The 21,527-nt window shown below is 38.2% G+C and overlaps 1 protein-coding gene across 1 annotated transcript in view; it reads left to right on the forward strand.

The window, feature by feature from the left end:
• Positions 1 to 3,400: 3,400 nt before the first annotated feature.
• Positions 3,401 to 21,527, forward strand: part of LOC149289344 (alpha-protein kinase 1-like) — a 34,335-nt gene continuing 16,208 nt past the window's right edge. Inside the window, exons 1-3 of the mRNA XM_089490732.1 lie at positions 3,401 to 3,518; positions 10,571 to 10,725; positions 21,246 to 21,444. Coding sequence (XP_089346858.1) covers positions 3,401 to 3,518; positions 10,571 to 10,725; positions 21,246 to 21,444 — 472 coding nt within the window. The remainder of the gene's footprint in view (positions 3,519 to 10,570; positions 10,726 to 21,245; positions 21,445 to 21,527) is intronic.

A 21,527-nucleotide genomic window follows, 5' to 3' on the forward strand; every position in this document is an offset into this window, starting at 1 on the left:
AAAAAACTCTTTAATGGCCATAACTATATTGACAGAATTCAATGCCATAATTCATCTTACCTAAATACACTGGCTCGTGGGAGTAAGCTGACCTCTTACTAATTCTATCAAATGGGCTATTTATCTTTTCTGTATGATATTTTAAAACTTATAATTAGTTATTGTAAGATGAGAAATGTAATTTCATAAAGAAAAAATAAAATGGGTTGCCTAAGTATTGAACTCAAGTACAGTAATACAGTAATATTTGGTAGAGTTACTTTTAAGCGTTTAAATGTAAGAATGTAGCAGCCTTGGACACAGAGTGATGCTCTTTGTTTGTTTGATGTTACCTCATTATTTTTGGTAGATTTGTTCCAGGTTCTCCTGGTTGGTGAGATCTCACATGAATGCCACAATTTAAAAATAGTGCAACAGATTGTTGATGAGATTTAAATCAAGTCTTTGAGTGGACATTAACCTTTTTGTTGTTAAGTGACTCTAATGTTGCTTTGCATTTGTGTTTTGGAACATTGTCCTGCTGGAAGATTCATTTCTCCAGTTTTTAGTGGACTGGTGTAGGTTTTATGATTTGCTACATCCTTCCACATTAACAGGCTCTGCTGATAAGAAGTGTCTACGCAGTACAATGCTGCCACTACAGTGTGGATGGTATGGTTTTAAGTGTTTGTAGTATACTTTGTCCTTTAAGGCTTAGCCACACAACTCCTCTGTCTTGGTCTCATGTGAACACTAACCTTTTTTCAAACAAACCCCAGACTTGCTGCCAGTTGGTTCTTTTCGAGTAATGTCTTCTTTCTTGCTGCACTCTCATACATGCAATTTTATGCAGAGCTCTTGGTATGCTTAACTGGTGTTCCATTACTTCACTCCCTGCCACCAAACTCTTTCGGGCCCATTTGGTCTCTCACGGTGGTCACTCTGTCTTTCATAAGTCTCCTCCTTGTTTGAGTGGGGTGTTTTGAGAGGTTCCCATTTCTTGGCAGTGTCTGAGTTATTGATCAGTGCTCACTGGGATATCCAAACCTTTTTAACCATATTCTGCCAATTTTCTTAGTATATAATTGGTATCACTTATCTGTGAATTATCCTATTTTGTCTTCATTTTCCTCCATGATCAACATCCCCACTAATAATATTAGCGTGGGGGGGGGGGGCGACAGGGAACTTTAAAATGTATAAATTGTGAGTTTACAAAATACAGGAGTTTTATATATGTGTGCAAACAGCATATTTCAATTTCTAATTTTCTTAATAAACAATAATTGATTTTGATCTTTAGTGTTTTAAATAAAACATCATTTTAATGTACCATTTGTAATTTAGGCATGTGAAATAATTGGTAAGGGGTCTCCATACTTTTTTAAGGTACAGCATTTCAAGATCATATTTTAGAACATAGTCTTATTGACTAGCTGCAATATCAATGTCAACCTTGGCTTTTTAGAACAAAACCACGTGTGAAGATGTAAGTCATATGATTGTCTGATTTCAAATTTAATTAATATTATTTTTCACCACTAGAGGCTCACTTTGCAAGTTGCTGCATTCCGATTTATCAGACCCAGTATTATTGCATCCAGAAGTCTGTCATCTTGTATAATTACTATATAATTGATTCTGATTTACTTTTACTTTCAACAATATATTAATGCAATATTTCTCTCTGGATAGGCCAGCTACTCGAGTAATATGCAACAAGCCCAGCTGAAACCTTTCCTTATTAGACATGTGAGGGCATATCACGCTACTTCATATACCACATGCTAACATGCTACTTATACACTCATCTTTGATGATCCCTGGCTCAACCAAGCCCATACCTGTCCTGATTTAGTATGAAAATCCCAATATCCTGAAAGTTATGCTTCCTTTGAGTACAAGCACGTGCACTAACGTACACATCCCACCGTTGCATCCGCTCAATTCCCACAAAAGCCATGCCCCAGCATTGAAATAGAAGAACATGAGAGTTGTAGTAGTAGTGCAGGTCAATACTTAAAGGTTTTCTGTATAGAATAGTAAGTATGGAGTATAATGCATTATTGTAACAATTAAAGTATACGGCACATATAGATGTAATCTGATGCATGCAGGGCCTATTTTTATAAAACCTACACGTTTTCGATATGAAAACGTTTGAAACAATGCCAATATAATGTTTTCACCTGATACTCAGAACAGGAGCTTAAGGTATATATCTAGCTTTAATACATACACGGGTAACAGAAACAGGGCAAAAAGTCAAATGTATACATGTTTCTATGATGTATATGAAAAATATAATAATTAGACCTGCTTAACGTATAATCATATATGAATTCATTATTCACTAAAGCTGCAGGTGAGCTCAGTAGTGACCCACCAAATCCACTATTCATTATGAAGGACCAACCCTAGTGAGTTTTCCTTCAAGATGAGCTTGGCTGGCCCTGTATAATACATAGTTAAATCACTGATATTTCTGGAAAGTTACCCGTTGAAAATATACATTAGACAGGGTCAGCATAGCTCCTCTTGCAGGAAGACTTACCATGGATGGTCCTTTAGAATACATGTTTCAATCTGTGAGTTAATACTGCCGCTCACCTGCAAATTCACATCTTAGGGAATAAACCCCTATACTAGACCATCAGGACTGAGAGTCATACTTCAATGTTATGAGTTTTAGGGTCCAAGACCATTTTACACCCGCAAGGTGCTTAGTGTCCATGTATATTATTGTTTCCTCCCTTGATACATTAATTTTAAACATACAATTGAAGCCAAACCTCCAGCCTTCTTAATTATAACAATTTGTTGAATGTAGCTATGTGTGTCAATAGCCCAAAAGTTCAAAGATATATCTGTTTTTATCTTTAAACTCTTTGAGTGTGGACCAATTGCTTAAGGAAAATGTTTGGAAGTCTTGTCCCTGACTATTTTCAGGTAACCCTTGTTATTTTAAGGAACGCAGTCTTACTGCAATTGTAGGCTTTCCTTATGCAGAAGGGTTATGAACTATCAGATATAAGTAAAATCTTCATCACGGCTAGTGTACACTCAACCATGTAATCCAACATTTGTTAATAAAATCTTTACATGAAACAAGACTATTATGCATTTCGTCCTTTCTGCTGTCTAACAGCTCGGCACCCTGCTGTAATTTCACACACTTCTCCAATAAAGCTCTCAGAAGCTGCCATGTGTTTTCATGTATTTTTTCCCTATTATCCATCCCTGGCTTGAGCCTTGCTTATAATTGATGATGCTTTAGTTAATCATCTCTTTTCCTCTTTTGTTCGGCAGGTACCTCACCCTTGAAAGATCCTTTTTATTCAGAATATGTGTCTTCTCCTAGGTCATTGATCACAGTGCACCAAGGGATACTCGATTCACAGTCAAGTGGGAAACAGTCATCATGAATAATCAAGAGGTTGTGGCATTGCTGGATGAGTGCAAGCAAAAGATTGTAGCGCTCGCTTCAGAGGTGTCACAGCCGTCTGAGGAGGAGAAGAATGACTACCAACGGTGCAGAGGTGAGAACCTTATGCAAGAGCACAGGACTGCCAGCAGGTTACCCCACCGCCTCTGCATCTCAGCCACACGCACTCGCTCCTGCTCTATTTTTCTTCTTTTGGCAGGCGAAGCTGGGGGAACTGTTGGGTTTGTGAAGAATGAATGGGGTGTGGAGCGCAGGCAGAGAAGGAAAGCTTACTTTGTTGGAGTGAATTGCTGTCACATCTAATTTCAGGCTTCAGTAAACACAGGCAGTCTAGCATGTATTTCTGCACGCAGAACAATAAGCAAAAGTTTGATGGCAGGTGATTTTTTTTTTTATATATATATATATTGGATAGAGAAGGGGCTATTAAGCCAATATGGCGCATACCCTCAATGAGTTAATAATTTGAATTTAATGACTTTGATTGCTAATTCGATTTGCATGAGTATTCCAAGACGTAGTGATTAAAACCTTTTTCTTCTATGAGGATTAAACAAACCATGAATGAATAGAAAATGAGTTCTAATGATGTGAGTGATAGCTTCTGGCCTTTTTATATGTTCCTAGTAGTGATGTTGTAATGTCGGCATTAAATAAATAAACATTATTATATGACCATTAAAAACAATTCCTATACTAGTTTGTTGCTGTGTGATGCAAGCCATCACTAGCAAGGGTTTGAAACTCTTTTCATTTCAAGGTTTCAACAAACAAGGTTAAATAGTATAATACGCTTTTCGGGACCAGTTGTTTTCATTTTGAGGAGAAACAGAGTTTGGGACACCAGATGGCAAATGAATTGGCACATCTAAACTTCCAATTTTGGGGTATGCCATACAAATTGTACTTTAGAATAAGTATTCTTGAATGTTCTTAGTCCATTACAATTGACATTATATAAGGTAATGATCTTTTCTAGATATGTGAATCTCTTCTAGATAAATGAATCTCTACACATACAATCAAAGTCGAAGGACATAATGACTGGCGTTGCTCCAAAGAGTGAGCACCCCTAGGTACTGTGGAACCAGTCAATGAGCCCAGGCTTTTAAGTACAAGTAGTGTTCTGGTTTTACACTAAATCTTTAGGGGTAGCAGGGACATATTGTTATTCCTATTAATCTTACAGTTTTTTAACTTAAGTAATAGCAGGATAAAAAAATACTGGTTTCGTGAGCTTAATAAAGATTATTTTGCAGAGAGGACTGGACATGATAAAATGGACCATACACCATTGTTCAACTTCAAGCAGCACCTAAGATTACTGTCATAAAATTCATATAAATCCAATGTGTGAGGTCCAAAGCATAGAAATGAAATTGTATAGTACTTTCAGAAGAACGAGCTGTGTATTAGATAACATCAATCAAAGCAACTCGTTAACTAGAAGTAGCATCCTACCTGAGAAGTTTGAAGGCCTTTGACTACATAGTTTCTTCCCAACTTGATCACATTCTCCCTAGAAAAAATCCTTTATTGGCTTTTATGCTATCTTTTTGTGTGTAGCACATTTTTTTGTAGACTAAGAACACTTTTAAGGACACCTTTCACCTCTTTAAAACCTATTAATTTGCCCTCCATCTTAGTAGCCCCTTGAACCACTTAATCAGATCTCTTTCTATGGACCATGTTGCTATTTCAAGGCTTTCGCCACCACAACAGGTTAGTGACAGAAAAGGAGAATGCAAAACTCCATAACTAGATTAGACACAGCTCTTCAGGTGAAGGGCTTTAAAATGTGAGAATTGATCAAACCAGAGGAAGGATTAGTGATCCACTGCAACCTTCTGGGGGCAGGCTGAAGTGACCAACTAGTCGGCAAAAAATGTATTAATAATTTCAATAACAATATTGGGTTAATTAACCTTTAAAGGGGAACTTCCTTCATATTATTATTTATTGTTTTATATTAATAAAATCATAATATTCTGTAGCGCTGTACAATGAGTAAACCGGACATAACAAGTAGTATATAACAACTTGACGTATAGAATCAACAGGTGAGGAGGGCCCTGCTCAAACAAGCTTACATACTTTTATATTCTTTAGTTTTTGTACTATGATTATAATTATATATATATATATATATATATATATATATATATAAACACCCATGCAGGTATTTCTTTAACTACTATGTGAACCATAATGTTTCAAGCTACTCCAGAAAATTATTTGTTTGGTACTTGTATGATCAATATTGTTTTTATAACATGTAAATGATTATTTTGCATTGCAAACTTTTAGCTTTTTTAAGAATATCGTTTAAAATGCATATGTACCCTAGTATATCATTACAATTAAATGTTATTTGTGAGCTACGTGTGAGTAATAATTAAAAAACACAATTATATTACCATTTTTTCTTTATTAGTAATTGGTTAAAATATTTTACATTTGATTCAGTATATTCAAAATGGCAAAAATACGTATTTATTTCTAAAGTTCTTTTGGATAACGTACTGCTGTATGAAGCTGGCAAGTATGAACTGTGCTACCAGGAGTTTCCATGAATGAAAGATGCAGGCGTCAGAGTTAATTAGGGATGGTAAAGCTGCTCTGGGGCAGCTAATGCCCCATGTGGTAGTCTTTGACCAATACCCCCAGAAATATTGTAATGGAAATAAGAATAAAATGGGAAAAACACTAACTTATAATAGCCTGTAAATCATTTGTTAATGATCTCGGCTTGTGTGACCTCTTGCCGTACTTATATTGTGGCATAGAACACTGCGGCACCCCAGACCCCTCTGTGCATTAGTCCACTTTAGCAATTAAGCCAGCCTTTTAGATATGCTGATGAAGGAATTAATGACTTGCTTTGCAGATTCCGCTTCAGGGCACTGATTTAAGGCAGTTGAGCGGGGACTTCTTCCGCAGGCAGGTGTCTTTTTCAGCACCAACGTTCACATTCGGATAACGGACTAATGAAAAAAAAAAGAGACAGGAGCCTACAATACACGAGCTTTAGTTAGAGTCACTATGGGATTCAGAAGGCTTTTGTATTTCCTCTTATCGCCCACCCCCTTTTTATGAGTAATTCAATGCTAAGTGGCATTGTCAAACCAAATTTTCTGCCAGAGTTTTCTATTTGATATATTTAAGTCGTTTATGGGCATTAACAGTACTGATCTATTAATAGGAATAAGGACATTGCTGCAGGATTTTCCCTTGTTATATATTTACATATATCATAATTATATAATTGTTTTAACAAATCAGTGAAAGGTCAAGTTAGAATGGGTATACCATTTTATGTTTAACAAACTGAGCATTTTGGCTTTTTAAGTAGAATTTTACAATAAATTGATTGTTTCATCTAGATCAAAGGGCTGGCATATGGTCCTCAATGTGTTTTTCCCCATATTGCCCAACATTCCCATAGGTTCTGTTGCATTACATCATACATTTCATCATATCTAGCCCTCTTATTTAATTTTCTGTATGGGATATGGTTATGCCAATTTAAAGGGTCAGTATTCAATAAAAATAATTTGATTTTATAAAAAAAAAAAAAAATGTGGCTTTTATTGGCAATTCAGTTGTAGCATGTTAGAGAACATTCGTCAAAAGCATGGCAGAGAGACACTAAGATAAAGAAAAACTGTAACACCTGAAATGAAAAAAAATATATATATATAATTTAACGATAAGATTAACTCACTCGACATTACTGGCAGAGTAGAAGAAGAGGGCCCTTCTCTTGGTATCTTACAATCTATTAGGAGGTTGACGGCGGATGAGACAGAAGGAGATGGACTTCTTGGGTAAGCAGGGTGCTTTTCCGTGAATGTTAGAACAAAAGTAGTAGAGAAAGTAGAGACTCTGACACAATGAGGTGAGCAATTCGACTATAGGTACAGATGCTGGATATGCAAGTGGGAAGGGTTGACAATGGTAGAAGTATGTAATACAAAGAACAAAAACAGCAGTTAGGAGAATATTTGGTTAGATATTATAGATTAGAGTATAGATACAGAAGGACACAGTTTTGTTATGGGTTTTATGGGTAAGGAGATTAATTCTGAAAGGTATGGAGAGCCACTAGAAGACTGGCGCAGTGAGGCAACTGATGAAGAGCACTGATAATAAAGTCTAGCAGAGTGGGGAAGCCGGTTAATAGGGAATCCAAACAGAAGGATGAATTGGTATTTTAGTTGAGTCTTGTGTTAAAAAAGAACAAACGTAACAAATTTTGCAGAGGAAAGCCTCATGATTTGATGAACAACTGGATATGAGGAGCGAATGGAGTCAAGACGACATACTTAGTGTGTTGGATAGATTAAGGTATTATCCATAGTCACAGAGATATAAAAAAAATTGTTAGATAGAGAGATATACTCTTTCTAATTGCATACAACGATACTAACACATAGACAAAGATGAGTATACCGTATTTGCTCGATTATAAGACGAGGTTTTTTTCAGAGCAAATGCTCTGAAAAATACCCCTCGTCTTCTAATCGGGGTCGTCTTCTAATCAGACCTCAAATAGAGGTCTGATTAGGAGACTAAGATCCAGATCCCCCGCACCGCTGCAGGGGACCTGGATCCTCCTGTCTCACCCGACTCCCCCCCCCCCCATCATACACACACTTACCGGTGCTTCCTGCTGTGTTGCCGGGGCAGCGGGTTGACGTCTACGCGATCCGCGTAGACAACGTCCGCTGCAGCCGGAAGGAGGTGTGGCTAGCAGCGGGGGTTGTCTGCGTCCGTCGCATAGACCTTCCCCGACTGTCAGAGATCAGAGTTCCCCGCACCGGTGCGGGGAACTCTGATCTCTGACAGCCGGGGAAAGTATACGCGACGGACGCATACAAACCCCCGCTGCCAACTCCACCTCCTTCTGGCTGCAGCAGAAGGCGACGTCAACCCGCTGCCCCGGCTGGAAGCACCGGTAAGAGAGGGGGGAGAGCGGGGGAAGGGGGGGGGAGAGTGTGTGTGTGTGTGTTAGTTAGTTAGTTAAATGGGGGTATAGGGTGTGTGTGTTAAATGGGGGCATAGGGCATTTCTGGAGTGGCGTTAAGGGGGCATTTAATAGAGCACTCTGCCTCCTGAAATGCCTTATACCTCCCTATATGCCACTCTGCCCCATAATATGCCTTTTAACCCCCTAAATGGCAGAGTGGCATATAGGGGTATAAGGCATTTCTGGAGGCAGAGTGCTCTATACAATGCCTTTTAACTCCCTTAATGCCACTCTGCCTCCTGAAATGCCTTATACCTCCCTATATGCCACTCTGCCCCATAATATGCATTTTAACCCCCTAAATGCCAGAATGGGATATAGGGGTATAAGGCATTTCTGGAGGCAGAGTGGCACATAGGGGGTCAAAAGGCATACCATGGGGCACAGTGGCATATAGAGGGTTAAAAGGCATATCATGGGCCACAGTGCCATATTGGAGTGGCAAGCCTGGGGGCAGATGTGCGTAACTGGGGGACAGGTTGGAAAATACAAGAAATAAAAACAAAAAAAATCTTTTTCTCAATCATAGCTTTTATTAAAAAAAATAGTTTACATGAATTAACATTTACTGGTAAAACTTTTTTCCTTTGGGGTCGTCTTATATTCAGGCTTTTTCTTTTTTTCCTAAGTTAATATTCAGATTTTGGGGGGTCGTCTTATAATCAGGGTCGTCTTATAATCGAGCAAATACGGTATATTCATGCTTAGTTTGTTTATCGGAACTTTTATAGATAAATCCATATCATAATATTTATGTGTATACATATATAATATATATATACATATATACATATATATATATATATATGTGTGTGTGTGTGTGATTTTGAACATCTTAAATGTCCCTAATCTCATAAATAAGAATAATGTAATAAGAGGACACACTTTTACCCCATTCTGACAGGGGCCTTTTAATTGGACAGTTGATCTTATTACAAAGTGTTATTTAACTCCTTTTGTCCGACCAACAAACAAATGAACAGATAACTCTGTTATCTGCGCTAGACAAGCTTCACTGGGTACTCCCATGCCGCTGTTTATGTGTTGGGGCACCCAACCAAAGAGATGCTTGCCCTATAGCCCAAGGCAATATCACTTAGATTCCTCTGCTGAGTGAAAATCTCTATTTAGGAAGCATATCCGTCATGCGGAATTCAGACTCACTTTAATGTACATTTTGGGTGGCCTGTTTGTTAGCCTATGTTAAATGAAGTAGTTATTTGTTTTTAATTACGGAGATGTTGCAGGTCACTACCACCATAAATATCTTATGAACGTAGCATTATTCTTTTCTTGGGAAAAGGACAAATTGTATCTTTTGAAGATGTAACGCTGCATTGTACTGTAAATGCAGGAAACCATATCTCTGTCTAGAAAGAATGCAAAGTAACATATAAACCAGTACACAGATCCTTTCAACTGCGCCACGGTAATTTGGTGCAATTTATTAGAGGTCAGCGGCCGTGTTCTCCATTGATGTTTCCAGAAGCTTCAAGAATTTGCAAAACACATTTTGTTATTTGGAGTAAGACAGAGATGTCAAAGTCCAAGTCATCAATACCGATAGAATTTTTAATGCTAGTCTAAAAAATAGATTTTTTTTGTGTGTGCGTTCAGCTTTAATACAAACTCACAACAGAATAATTGAGTGGTCAATTGTTAAAGGCATGAAAATGACCACAGACATTGGGATGTGTTTATATAGCTATCCTGGGGCAATGTTCTTAAGTGGCAGACCTGGGAAAACACTTTGTTAGCAGTTGTCCTTTTTACCTCCTGATTATAAACTTGACAAATTCACTTCCTGATAAGAGAGAAAGACCATGTTCAGTATGGCGTCTTGCAGAATTTTCCAAAATGTTTTGCTTTCCTCTAAAAACCTTTTTAATGGATGATTGCCTCAGTGTACCTTAAGGGTAGAACAAAATAGTTCTCCAGCTGACAGACATTGTCTTATTATTAGTGTTTTGGTGAAAGTCAGGAGTGTATAGCAACTACAGGAAGGTGTGTGGAAAATTGATCTTGTGAGGTGCACAGTTTAATGCTGGGAGAAGAATAGTCCCTTAACCTATTTCACCTATAGTAGGTTTGCTAACATGTACTTTGACCTCTTACAGCATCCCTCCCGGATGATCTGAAGACTCTTATTGAGGAGGCAAAAGAAATGAAGTGGCCCTTTGTGCCTGAGAGGTGGCAGTACAAGCAAGCTATGGCCGCAGAAGACAAAACAAATCTACAAGACTTGATCAATCCGAGGTTGCATGACCTTCTGGTACGTATCAGCTTACTTTGTTCTTTTGGCTAATAATTGAAATCAAGAGAAAAATCAGGATATGATATGCCCAGGATATGCCCTATTACCGGGAGGGGGGGGGTCTGCAGTAGGCCACTTCATCAGAAATGTATGTGTCCATGGGCCGGACTAATATTTCATTGAGAGAAAATATAAAGCATGACTCCTATCATTATATAGTGAGCCAGACACCGGGGGTACAGCATAACACCCATCACTATTTACTGAGACAGACATAGACGGTGGTACAGCATAACTCCCATCTCTCATCTTCATTTGCATTTCACTGCTCTTACTCCCTTTCTCGCGCTTACTCCCTCTCTCACTCACTCTCTCCAAGTAACTCTCTCACTCTCTCATGCTCTCACACTTTCTCTCAATGATTCCATAGCTTCCCCGCCAACCACTTCCTCGTCACTGTATCCTTTCCTGCAGCTCCGCTTCTTCTTTTGCCTCTTCTTGTTCTTCTGTCTTCGTTTTTCATCCGCTTCTCTGTAAAGGCCTCCCGGAGCACTTCCACAAAAGGGCAAAACTCTGGGCACACACTCTCCCACAATTAGAGAAACAGGGGAGAGGCTGTCTCTGTGGCCTCCACCTTTTGCAGACAGATTCCTTGAGAAAGAGAGGTGCTGAAAGAGAAGAAGCAGTCGGTGGAGGAGGTAGGGAGACCCAGCCAGCATAGGCTTCACCCCCTAAGCGAGGCTCTGGTTGGAAGTCATGTTACCTACATGTCTAGTGAGCTACATTTGGCCTGTGGGCTGCGTGTTGGATGCCCCTGTCCTATGATGACTGGCCAGTTGGGGACATTATAAGATAAATTTATAACCAAACAAGTTGTACAAACAAGGTATGTGCAGACCTCCATACCATCTTTAACTTGTAAACTAATGCACAGTGCCATGATATATAGAGGAGTAAGACTAAGGTATGTCTGGGAGGGGAAGGATGATGATGCGCTCCTGGGTCACACTTAGGGCAGAAACCACTATATACAGATCACTGGGCCCAGTGATGTATTTACCTTTAGGACTGCCTTAGGGCCGACCTAGGGTCTCCAGGACCTGCCACGCTAGGCCTAGTTAGGCTAAACTAGGTTACATCACTAACTGGGCCCTATTCTGACTCTGGGCAGCTCCTCTAGCCATCCTCCAGATATACCATACCTAGAATGTCCTCTTCCTCCATCTTTTTGTGCAGAGTACAGCATATGATGTAGGATACTAGACCCAAAGATGGTACAACTAAACCTAAAACATGCCGCAGACATCTGCACAGACCATTGTCATATATTTATTTTATCTTTATTTACATACTATACTTCTTAGGGAAGTTTTTAAGCTGAATATTTGTGTCTGTAAAATTACCTTATTAACCTACTTGCGTAGTAACTTAGATTCAAGTAATGGTAAATATATTATTAGGTAGCTACTTGGCCGGTAACTGGCTAACTGAATATATATGGTAAGAATTAAATTATATCATTGCAATTGTATAATATTATTCTTTATAATCATTGATTTGTATCATGCTAATGAGACTTTATAACTTTTTTATGAATGCTAATGTCCAACAAATTTCTGAAACAACAAAACAAAGCAAAACAAAACAGAAAAAGGTTTGTAACAAGTGTATAATGAATGATTTTTACATCTGATGTCTAAGCCCACTCTATTAAGCATACTACATACCTGGGAACCTTTAGGCTCAGCTACCCAGAGCCTCCCCTCTCAGAGATGTGGTAGGTGGTCACGCTGACGTCAGTGTGTGTGGGGGGGTACCGCTGACATTGGTGGGAAACTGGCATGGTTGGTGGGGAGTGAGAAACCCGGAGCGTTCCCAAGGTATGGTTATACTGCCTTGTGATAAGCTATAGAATGTCTCGGTCTAAGTCATTCAGAAACACCCTCTAACCCGCAAGGCTTGAAGTAAGGGACTTTATAAACATAAAAAAATTGTATGATACTCTGTGCTACATAGATATAGATATATAATATATTTTTTATAGATATTTTTCTTCCCACAATGAGACCTCATTACCAAAGCACGAGGCATACTTTTACCCTTTGTCGGACATGCCTTTGGAAGTAAGCAATCTCATTACATTTGGCTGGTCTTGTTGCAACATTAAACCAATTCTGCATTGTCATTTTATTTCTGCTTTTTTGTGACCTTAGACAGAAATTTATGGCTGATTCTGACCTCTTCTCTGACCCCAGCAAAGCTTCTTAACTTAAAAGCGTACAGTCCTGATTCTCCCAGAATAAGCACCTGCAGTAAACGCCCCAAGAAACCTGGATGGATGAGAGATTAATGTGGCTGTAATAGCGGGCCCGTGTTTTCGGCATTATGCCCTCTCCACAGGTAGATAGGCCTTTTCTGAGATGATACCAATTATTTATTGCCGAAACATCTGTTGATAACTGCAGCTGGCCCTTTAAACAAAGCACATCACAGGGTCATAGACTATAGAGACCCGAAATCCTCGCCTCATGCTAGTCTACACTATTCACAGGCTTTCTTGCTCTTATACGGCACCCTTCCCCCTCAACTAAAGGCCCTGGGAAGCCGGAATGTTTCCTTCTTAGTCAACATGAAGCTGCCTTTTCCTTCTTACCCAGTTTGAAGTATCATTTAATCTTATAGAGTAATTTATATTTCACAGTTGGAATGGCATGAAGGACAAGAGAACTTAGAAGGCCTGGATAAAAGCATCAACCATCTTCGCCTCCTCCTTCTCCTCTTTTTTTTTTTTCCTCCATGTGAAATGTTGATACTTTGACCTGCATAAATTGAAAAATAAGTATCCATTCTTTTATGGGGGTTCAAGTGTTATTCTCACGTACATATTTTTTAACATATATTTTTGATAATTATCAGAGTTGCTTAAAGGTTTCTTTATCACTCTGGTGATTATTAAACATATACACGCATATATTAAAGGCTTCTATACATTGAGTTATTCCAGGTATCTTTTTAAAGAGAGATGCACTAGAATGCACTTAATGCATCCATCTATTCTGTGCTGGCATTTAGCAATACATGGTGTATATTCAGAGACCCTGGATCGAGTTTAACTTCCCTGAACATTTATTTATTGTCATGGGTATTGACTACATACAATGCAAAATCACAGTTTGTATGTCTACATCGATCCATGATTTATCCAGTACAGACATCCAAAAACACAGACCATACATGAACCAATCATTCTGGTGAAACGTTGTCTTGTCAGTACAGCAACAAATAGAATAATTATTATTTATTGATTTCATATAGCGATATCATATTCTGCAATGCTGTACAATGCTGTACAAAAGTATTGCATCACACAACAATACTAACATTATAGGTTATGGTATAGAGAGCTTAGAAGTACTAAAGTTGGGCAAAGAAACGCATCATTTATTTCTTTTAAAATATGGGAACATAACATTTTGAATATATTATAACTGATAAAATGTTATGAATGGAGTATACTTCTTTGACAACTTAGTATATGCTTTTCTGATAATTATTTAGTGGCCTAATGGTTCTGCTGACTTTTCTCTGCCTTGAAATCGGTCTTGGTGGGGAAACTTTCCCCATTCCATTGTATAACAGACATTTCCCCTTTTGTTCCGCCTGGCTCTTTATTGGGGGAGAAGTGTTAGAAGGAGGGTTTGTTCTTGTTGTCACCAGCTGGCAACTCCCCTGTGAAATCAGGAGCTTCTCCCTATTTGTGTGATGTGAACAGAAGATGTGAAGCACAGGCGCACAATAGACTGATGACTTCTTTTGGAACGCTGGTGATATAATTGAGTTTGATCACGTGTGTGTATCTGGAACACTGATAATTTCTGTATTGGTTTTCCTTCTAAAAATGGTATGTTTCACTGACAATTTAAAGGTAATACAAAGTTGGTTTGCCAAGGAAAAACAATAGCATACTTAAAAAAAAAAAAAAAAAAAAAAAAAAAAAAAAAAAGATTGTAAAGGTTAAAAAGGGGATATGGAAAACATGGACTACTTAGGCATCAGCCTGATGCCTATGGTGCTGTTCCACTTACTCTGCTAAAATGAACCCCTTTGTAACTAAATACAGCATTAGAAATATCATTTATATTTACTACTAATTGCCAAAACATTCACATAAATAAATTTTGTGGAACACTAATAGGCTGTTGTTGTTACCAAAAAAATTTAATAATGTAAGTAAACCTTAATACAGAAAACAGATCTGCTAAGTTTACTTGCTTAATGTACTAGAGAGTACAAAAAAACTTTTTAAAGAAGCTTTTCCAGCTTCTATGGCAACTAGTTATCACTGCCGGCTTTTGTGTCACATGACTATGCTTTTTTTAGCCCAAAATTAACATGACTTAACATGAAGTCTTCATATTCAGCTTTAGAAAAAAAAAATCTTTGTATTCTGCAAATATTTGTATACATTCCTCGTATTCGTTTTTCTCTTCGTTTTCTTACAGTTTTCTAGCCTATCTTAAATCTTCTGTAGTATAGCAGGGGTTAATGCGGGAATCCAAAAGGGAGAAAAGGCTAATAGTGTGAGCGCTCTAACCCAAAAAAACTAATAGCATGAGAAAAAGAAATCCCTAACACTGTAAATCCCTAACGCCGAGATGTACTTTGGCTTCATCATGGCGGGAATCACTAAGCGGAAAACCTGGCTTTGGCGCCAGGATTTAAAGGTCCATAAGAGCGACTCTATTTGTCGCCAGCAGGGGGCTCATCTGGCATCAACCAATGAGGAGCAGCTGCCCTTTCCCATTCATTCTTTAGTTTGAATGGGAAAGGGCAGCTGTTCTTCATTGGTTGATCCCAGACGAGCCCCCTGCCGGTTGCATCTTGGCGAAACGAGTGTCAGGTTAGAGTGTTAGGGATTTATTTTTCTCACACTATTAGTTTTTTAGAGTTAGAGTTAGATCCTTGTGGATTCCTATATTAACTCCTGCTATACTATGGAAGACTTAAGATAGGCTAGAGGCGACGACTTTTATGGCGGAAGGGGGCAGGTAGATTATCTAGGAGATATTTAGAGATTTTGTCTTAACTTTTAGGCTAGCCTAGGATACATACGAACATGAACACAAAGAAACGAAGATTCTTTGTGTTGTGCGTCTTGATCTTCTTGTACAATTATCCGCCGCCATATTTGTTTCTTCGTTATTCGGTTTGATGAACGAAAATGCAACATTCGTGTTCGTTTTCATGTTCTCCCCAATACGAATGCACAAGTCTAATAATTATTTCTGCGATGGGTTTGGGTGCTTTAACAGTGATAAAGATATAGAGTTGTACTGTGTAGACAGAGAACAAATTTGGTAAAGGTGATTTATTGGCAAACTGACGTATAATGGTATAATATGCCTGAAGAAGAGACCTAGATAGCCTCGAAAGCTTGCAATCCATTTTAGGAGTATGTGAAGGGGGCAAGACACCAAAGCAAAAGACATGAAAACACATATAAACTTTCCATCCTTTATTGTGAGGAACATGGCATCCGCAGCTGCTTTAAAGAGTCTACATCGTATGCAGCATTTAGAAATGTAGCCATGTGAGGGAACTTCGCAATCGTTCCTACTGGATGTTGGCATTAAGAACTTTTAATATGCCTCCTTATTTTTTCCTTCCATTTTTGCAATCCTGAAAATGCTTATTTTCGGCATACGTGTCGGAATCATTCATTAATCACTTCCCCTTCTACCTGCCTGACGTTCAGGTACCTTGCTGCATGAACAGTTATTTGGAAATGTTGTGACACAAAACAGTCCACTGTGAATTATTACATTGCCTCTTCAGAGAATGATACAGGCCTCTGGTCTTAGTCGACTCTCACAAGTGAGCCTATTGATACTCACATACGTGAGTAATGACTTATCACATATCCAGAAACAATTTCCATGGTCATACTCATTTTGATACAAAACAAGATTTGCCCTGCTTTAAAGGTGGCCCTGTGAAACTAAAGCTACTTTTTACCTTCTGATAGAGTGTTGCTTTCTGTGTTGATGTGCTTCTTACATTCTCCAGCAGGTGGCACTGCTTCACCCAGTTTTGCTACATTTTCTCCCCTTCATGAATTTCAATTACAACTAAAATACATTATTGCTTTTACATAGACAGAGCTACAGAATTAATTCATGTTGGATTGCACATAAGTCTATACTTGATCGAATTAACAATGTATTTTTCCTAGTGTATTTCTTTTGAAATGGTTCATTGTGTTTAAAAAAAAGATTGGGTTAATCCCAAAGACCAGTTTTAGGCTATCTCTGCAGCTTCTGTAGGCTACACATTAAATAATGACCAAACGGCCTTCAGCTAGCTGGAGTGCTATAGGCAACCTGTCCTGTGTGCTGACAATTGTACAACATTGATACGGTTACTCATCACATGGTAAATTTAAAGGAGTATACAAGTCTGGCAGCATTGCACTTCTTGAAATGTGGCTTTATGATACCATGTTTGTTTTCTGTGAGGTTTTTGTTTATATAAAACAATGCGTTTATGACATATATATCGCCATGTAGTTGTTATATTTAAATATAAAGGTGATGGAAAACCCTTCCATTTAAAATTAAGGGGGTAGTAGAAACATTATTAAACACTCATCTACAGACACCAGAGAAGCCAGAAGGCTTGTTTTTTCCTCAGAAATCTCATGGCGCTTTCACAACCACAAGGGATTCTGGGTAGGCGCATGCAAATAAGGTCAACAATGATCACCTTTTGCCTCTATATCCACTTTATACATGGAACCCTTGAAAGTAATTGCCCGCTGTACAAGACAGCCTTTATATTCTATGGACTCACCTACCTATGAGCCTCTGCTGGTTGTGAAGCTAGCTTCTGTGACTTGGAGAGCTCAACGTGGCACCAGTTGACTTAAAAGTGACGCTTTGTGCAAAGTAATTGTGTAATTATGTGTCAAACATCCTTATGCAAGCCAGGTAATGTAGCAAATATAAGGAAATGCATATTTATTTGCGACAATACTCTAGCTTAACATATATGACTTCTGATGCCAGTTCAGGCTAGTACCTCCTTACAGTGTCTGAAGTCCGACTAGGGAAGGCAACACTCAACTGTAGTGAACACGGGATGTACTTTAGGTAAATCACTCTGGGAAAACATTGGTTTCTTGCTCTTGTGCCTCAAGTAACAAAACCACGCATTGCTAGGTAACCTATTGACAAAATAAATGCGACACCTACAGAACACAAAAAAGATAGTTCTCCTTTAAGAGATGTAAGGTAGGTCAACCATAGTAAACAATCAAGTGAATTTTAACATTCAAACCTATATGTAAACAATTTTGAGGTCTGCTCTCATGTTTACAATGTAGAGTAACCATTAATCCTTCTAAAACTCCCATTTTGGTTGCTGGGTTCAGCCTACTTTGCTGATTGAAACCAAACCATGCGCTGCAAAGAATGAAGTGGGCAAGACACCAAAGCAAAAGACATGAAAACACATATAAACTCTCAATCCTTTGTTGTGAGGAGCATGGCGTCCGCAGCTGCTTTAAAGAGTCTACATCATATGCAGCATTTAGAAATTTAGCCATGTGATGGAACTTCGCAATGCCACCTAATTCTTTCAAAACCTGGCACTCCCAGCCCTTTGTCCAGCTATAGTTATTAGATGTAAGTTTAAGTGGTATGAAAAGTAATCATTCCTACTGGATGTTGGCATGAAGAATGTGTGAGTATATATATATATATATATATATATATATATATATATATATATATATAGTTGCAGAAGAGAGCCCTAATTATTGTAACTGTCCACTTTGAATCGGGACAGTTATGCGGTATGCTTGCTCGCTTATAAAGAATGTCTGCATTTCCCCATTTCAGTAGATTTTGGTTATGAAGATGACACAGTAGGCTCTCGTGAATGCCCCAGCAGCAGGCAGACATTCCCAGTAGAATGGGATGCTTGGTTTAGGTCTAACACAATGCTATTGAAGTGCTTATTTTCCTCCTGAAGAAACACAAACAGATGCAAACTTCTGTAAACACTTTAGCTATGAATTCAGTAGCTTTGGCCTCTCAGCAGCGCTCAATAGGTGACAGAAAAAATGTCTAATTAGTGCAAGTGGAAATAATAGGGCCACTTGGATTCCATCCATCCTCCACTAAGTCTGCTTTTCCGAGCAACTCAAAACCCTTTTGTTTCGCAGGTCACTCTCTTTCAGGCTTTTGTCCTCTAATCTAAGAAGAGGAGAAGCGGAGGAAAAAACAGAACAGGGTTGGCATGTGTTTAAATATATAGTATGTGTGTCATCAAAGGCAACGTTCTACAAGTGCAGCTTACAAGTGCTAGAAGACATCCCTGTATTGTTTTAAAATAACAGGTAATCTGTCCTGAGCCAGGTGGATGCTGAGAGTACGTTTAATTATTACTCAAAGCCTTGGTTTTCACATGCGTTGTGGAATAATAATGATGCGCTGGACATAGAACCCTGTGCGGTTTTAAATGAGAAATATTACAATTAGTATCCATCTATCTGTTAGTATATATTAGTATCCATCACTATTCCCATATCCCGTCCTTTGTAGTTCCTCACACAAAAGAACCTATATAGTGATGTTTATATGTTACAAAAGATTTTAAATACCTATATATATCTATGAATATAGCAGCTATGATCCTGTTCTGGGGAACTGGATAATTATTTGGCCCTTGACTGGTTCAGAGAAGATGAGAAGAGGACAGAGAACTGAAGGACCTGCTAATTTTGTCACTGATCTCTTTTTTGTTAGGTGAAGATTATTAAACCATTTAAAAAAAGAAACTTATACTGATTAAAAAAAAGCAAGCTATAGGTAGTTTTTTAAAAAAAACACAAAAAAATACAACAGGAATACTAAAAGGTAAGATTTTATAAACTGATTCCTTATTATGAAATGTCTTGGCCAGTCTTGCAGGAGAAATTAATCAAGGATGGCTATTGATAATACATAGTTCATGTGGCGAGATAAAACATGTTATATAATCAGCTGGTGTGGGCAAATAAAGGAAAAAGGACCAGGTATATATATATATATAAAAAACACTTTTAATCTGTTTTATACAAATGTATCATAGATTAAAATCACAGCATAAAGTACACAAGTTGGTAAAATACATATCTATAAACAACACATGTGCAACCTCACATGTATCAGTAATTCAAGTTGAGCGGCAATGAACCTGACGCATTTCGCCCTATGGGGGCTTTTTCAGAGGTAAAGCATGTTGAGGTTAAAAAATAAATCCGCACCCTGGATCAGAAAGGAAGAGAATGAAGGAAGAAAAGAAGAGACACAATGAGCTACATGAAACATCTCTAGCAGATAAAATTATTATAGCCATATTTATGAAATTTATCATATACATACATTTATTAGCAAGAGAATATATTAAATAGTCATCTCCTAGATGTGTAGGTTCAAATGCAATAGAAGAAGAACCTGTACAATATACTGACTTGTCTTTGGTACTATTGGGTATTTTCTGTAAATATATTAGTATCATTATTTTTGTAATATAATGTGACGTGGCAACTTGTAGCAATTATATTTTACACATGATTGTTCACATAATACAATGTCCATTTTTGTCTTCCTATTGCTCACTGTTAGAAATTGTTACAAATCATACTTAAATTCTTAAAACAAAATATTTTTCCATAATTCATATAAATCTAGGCCAAACACTACGAGATGATATATATCATCTGCAGCTCATAGTTTAGTGTATGAACATTGCACTTGGTTATTTACTTACATTACAGCATACCGTAATATTAATCATTTAGGCTACAAGTGCTAGACATGGCACATGTAGGACAGCAATGCCTAAGGTTATAACATGATTCTCTATAGGTGTATTATGCAAATGTATAGATAGAAACATACATCTGAGGATTGTGGATTGGAAAGATTTCAGAGGCTAAAAGTGTGGTATCTGATTGTCAGGTGGCTGGTACACTGATCTCTCAACAGCCAAGGTAGCTTCCCATTGCATTGCTGATTCTCTGCATACTAGCTCTTTTCTAGAGTAATCGTACAGGTGTATCCCTGCTCCCTCCAAGTCCAGCCCAATGCCATTTTTACACTGAAGTAGGAGGTCAGGGGTGATCCTAAAAAAAATATACTTCACTTTTCCATGTTTTCTAGCCTGGCTGCTGGGTGGACTCTGCACACCAGGCTCATATTGTGTGATGCTGCAGAGAGGGTTGTGACCATGAACCCATGCATGTACAGGTTATTAACTTTCACCCGTGTCCACAAATCTTCCATAAGTAGCCCCTTAGGCCGGTGGAAACTGCAGGAAAAAAAACCCTGTAAACATTGTGATGTTTAGGTCATGCCTAGACAACAGTTATGCTAACTTTTGATCTATACAATGTTTCTTTCTAAATTTCATTTTACTACTATTTCCTTGTATTTACTATTTAATTATGTTATTTATAACAGAGAATTACTGTATGACTGTTCTCTCTCCATTAGTTTTTCTTAAAGGCCTCTGTCACAGTAGCAGACAGTGCTACTGCTGCTGCCATTGTGTTCCTGGTTGATCGCTTTCTCTACTGGGCAGATGCCTCCACCAGACTACTGAGCGTGGCAAAGGCTCTGCACAAGATGTGGCCTGCCACTCCAATAGCGCCACAGGTGGTTATACGCCAAGCACGCATCTCGACAAACTCAGGTGACATAATACCGTAGTGATCTTTGTATGTTTTCTCAGCTTATTCCCAATTAGTAACTACTTGACTTTCAAGAGGACACTGT

The sequence above is a fragment of the Sceloporus occidentalis genome, unplaced genomic scaffold (assembly GCF_023333645.1).
Source record: "Sceloporus occidentalis isolate IW3139 unplaced genomic scaffold, rSceOcc1.0.p SCAF_46, whole genome shotgun sequence".
NCBI classification, from domain to species: Eukaryota; Metazoa; Chordata; class Lepidosauria; order Squamata; family Phrynosomatidae; genus Sceloporus; species Sceloporus occidentalis.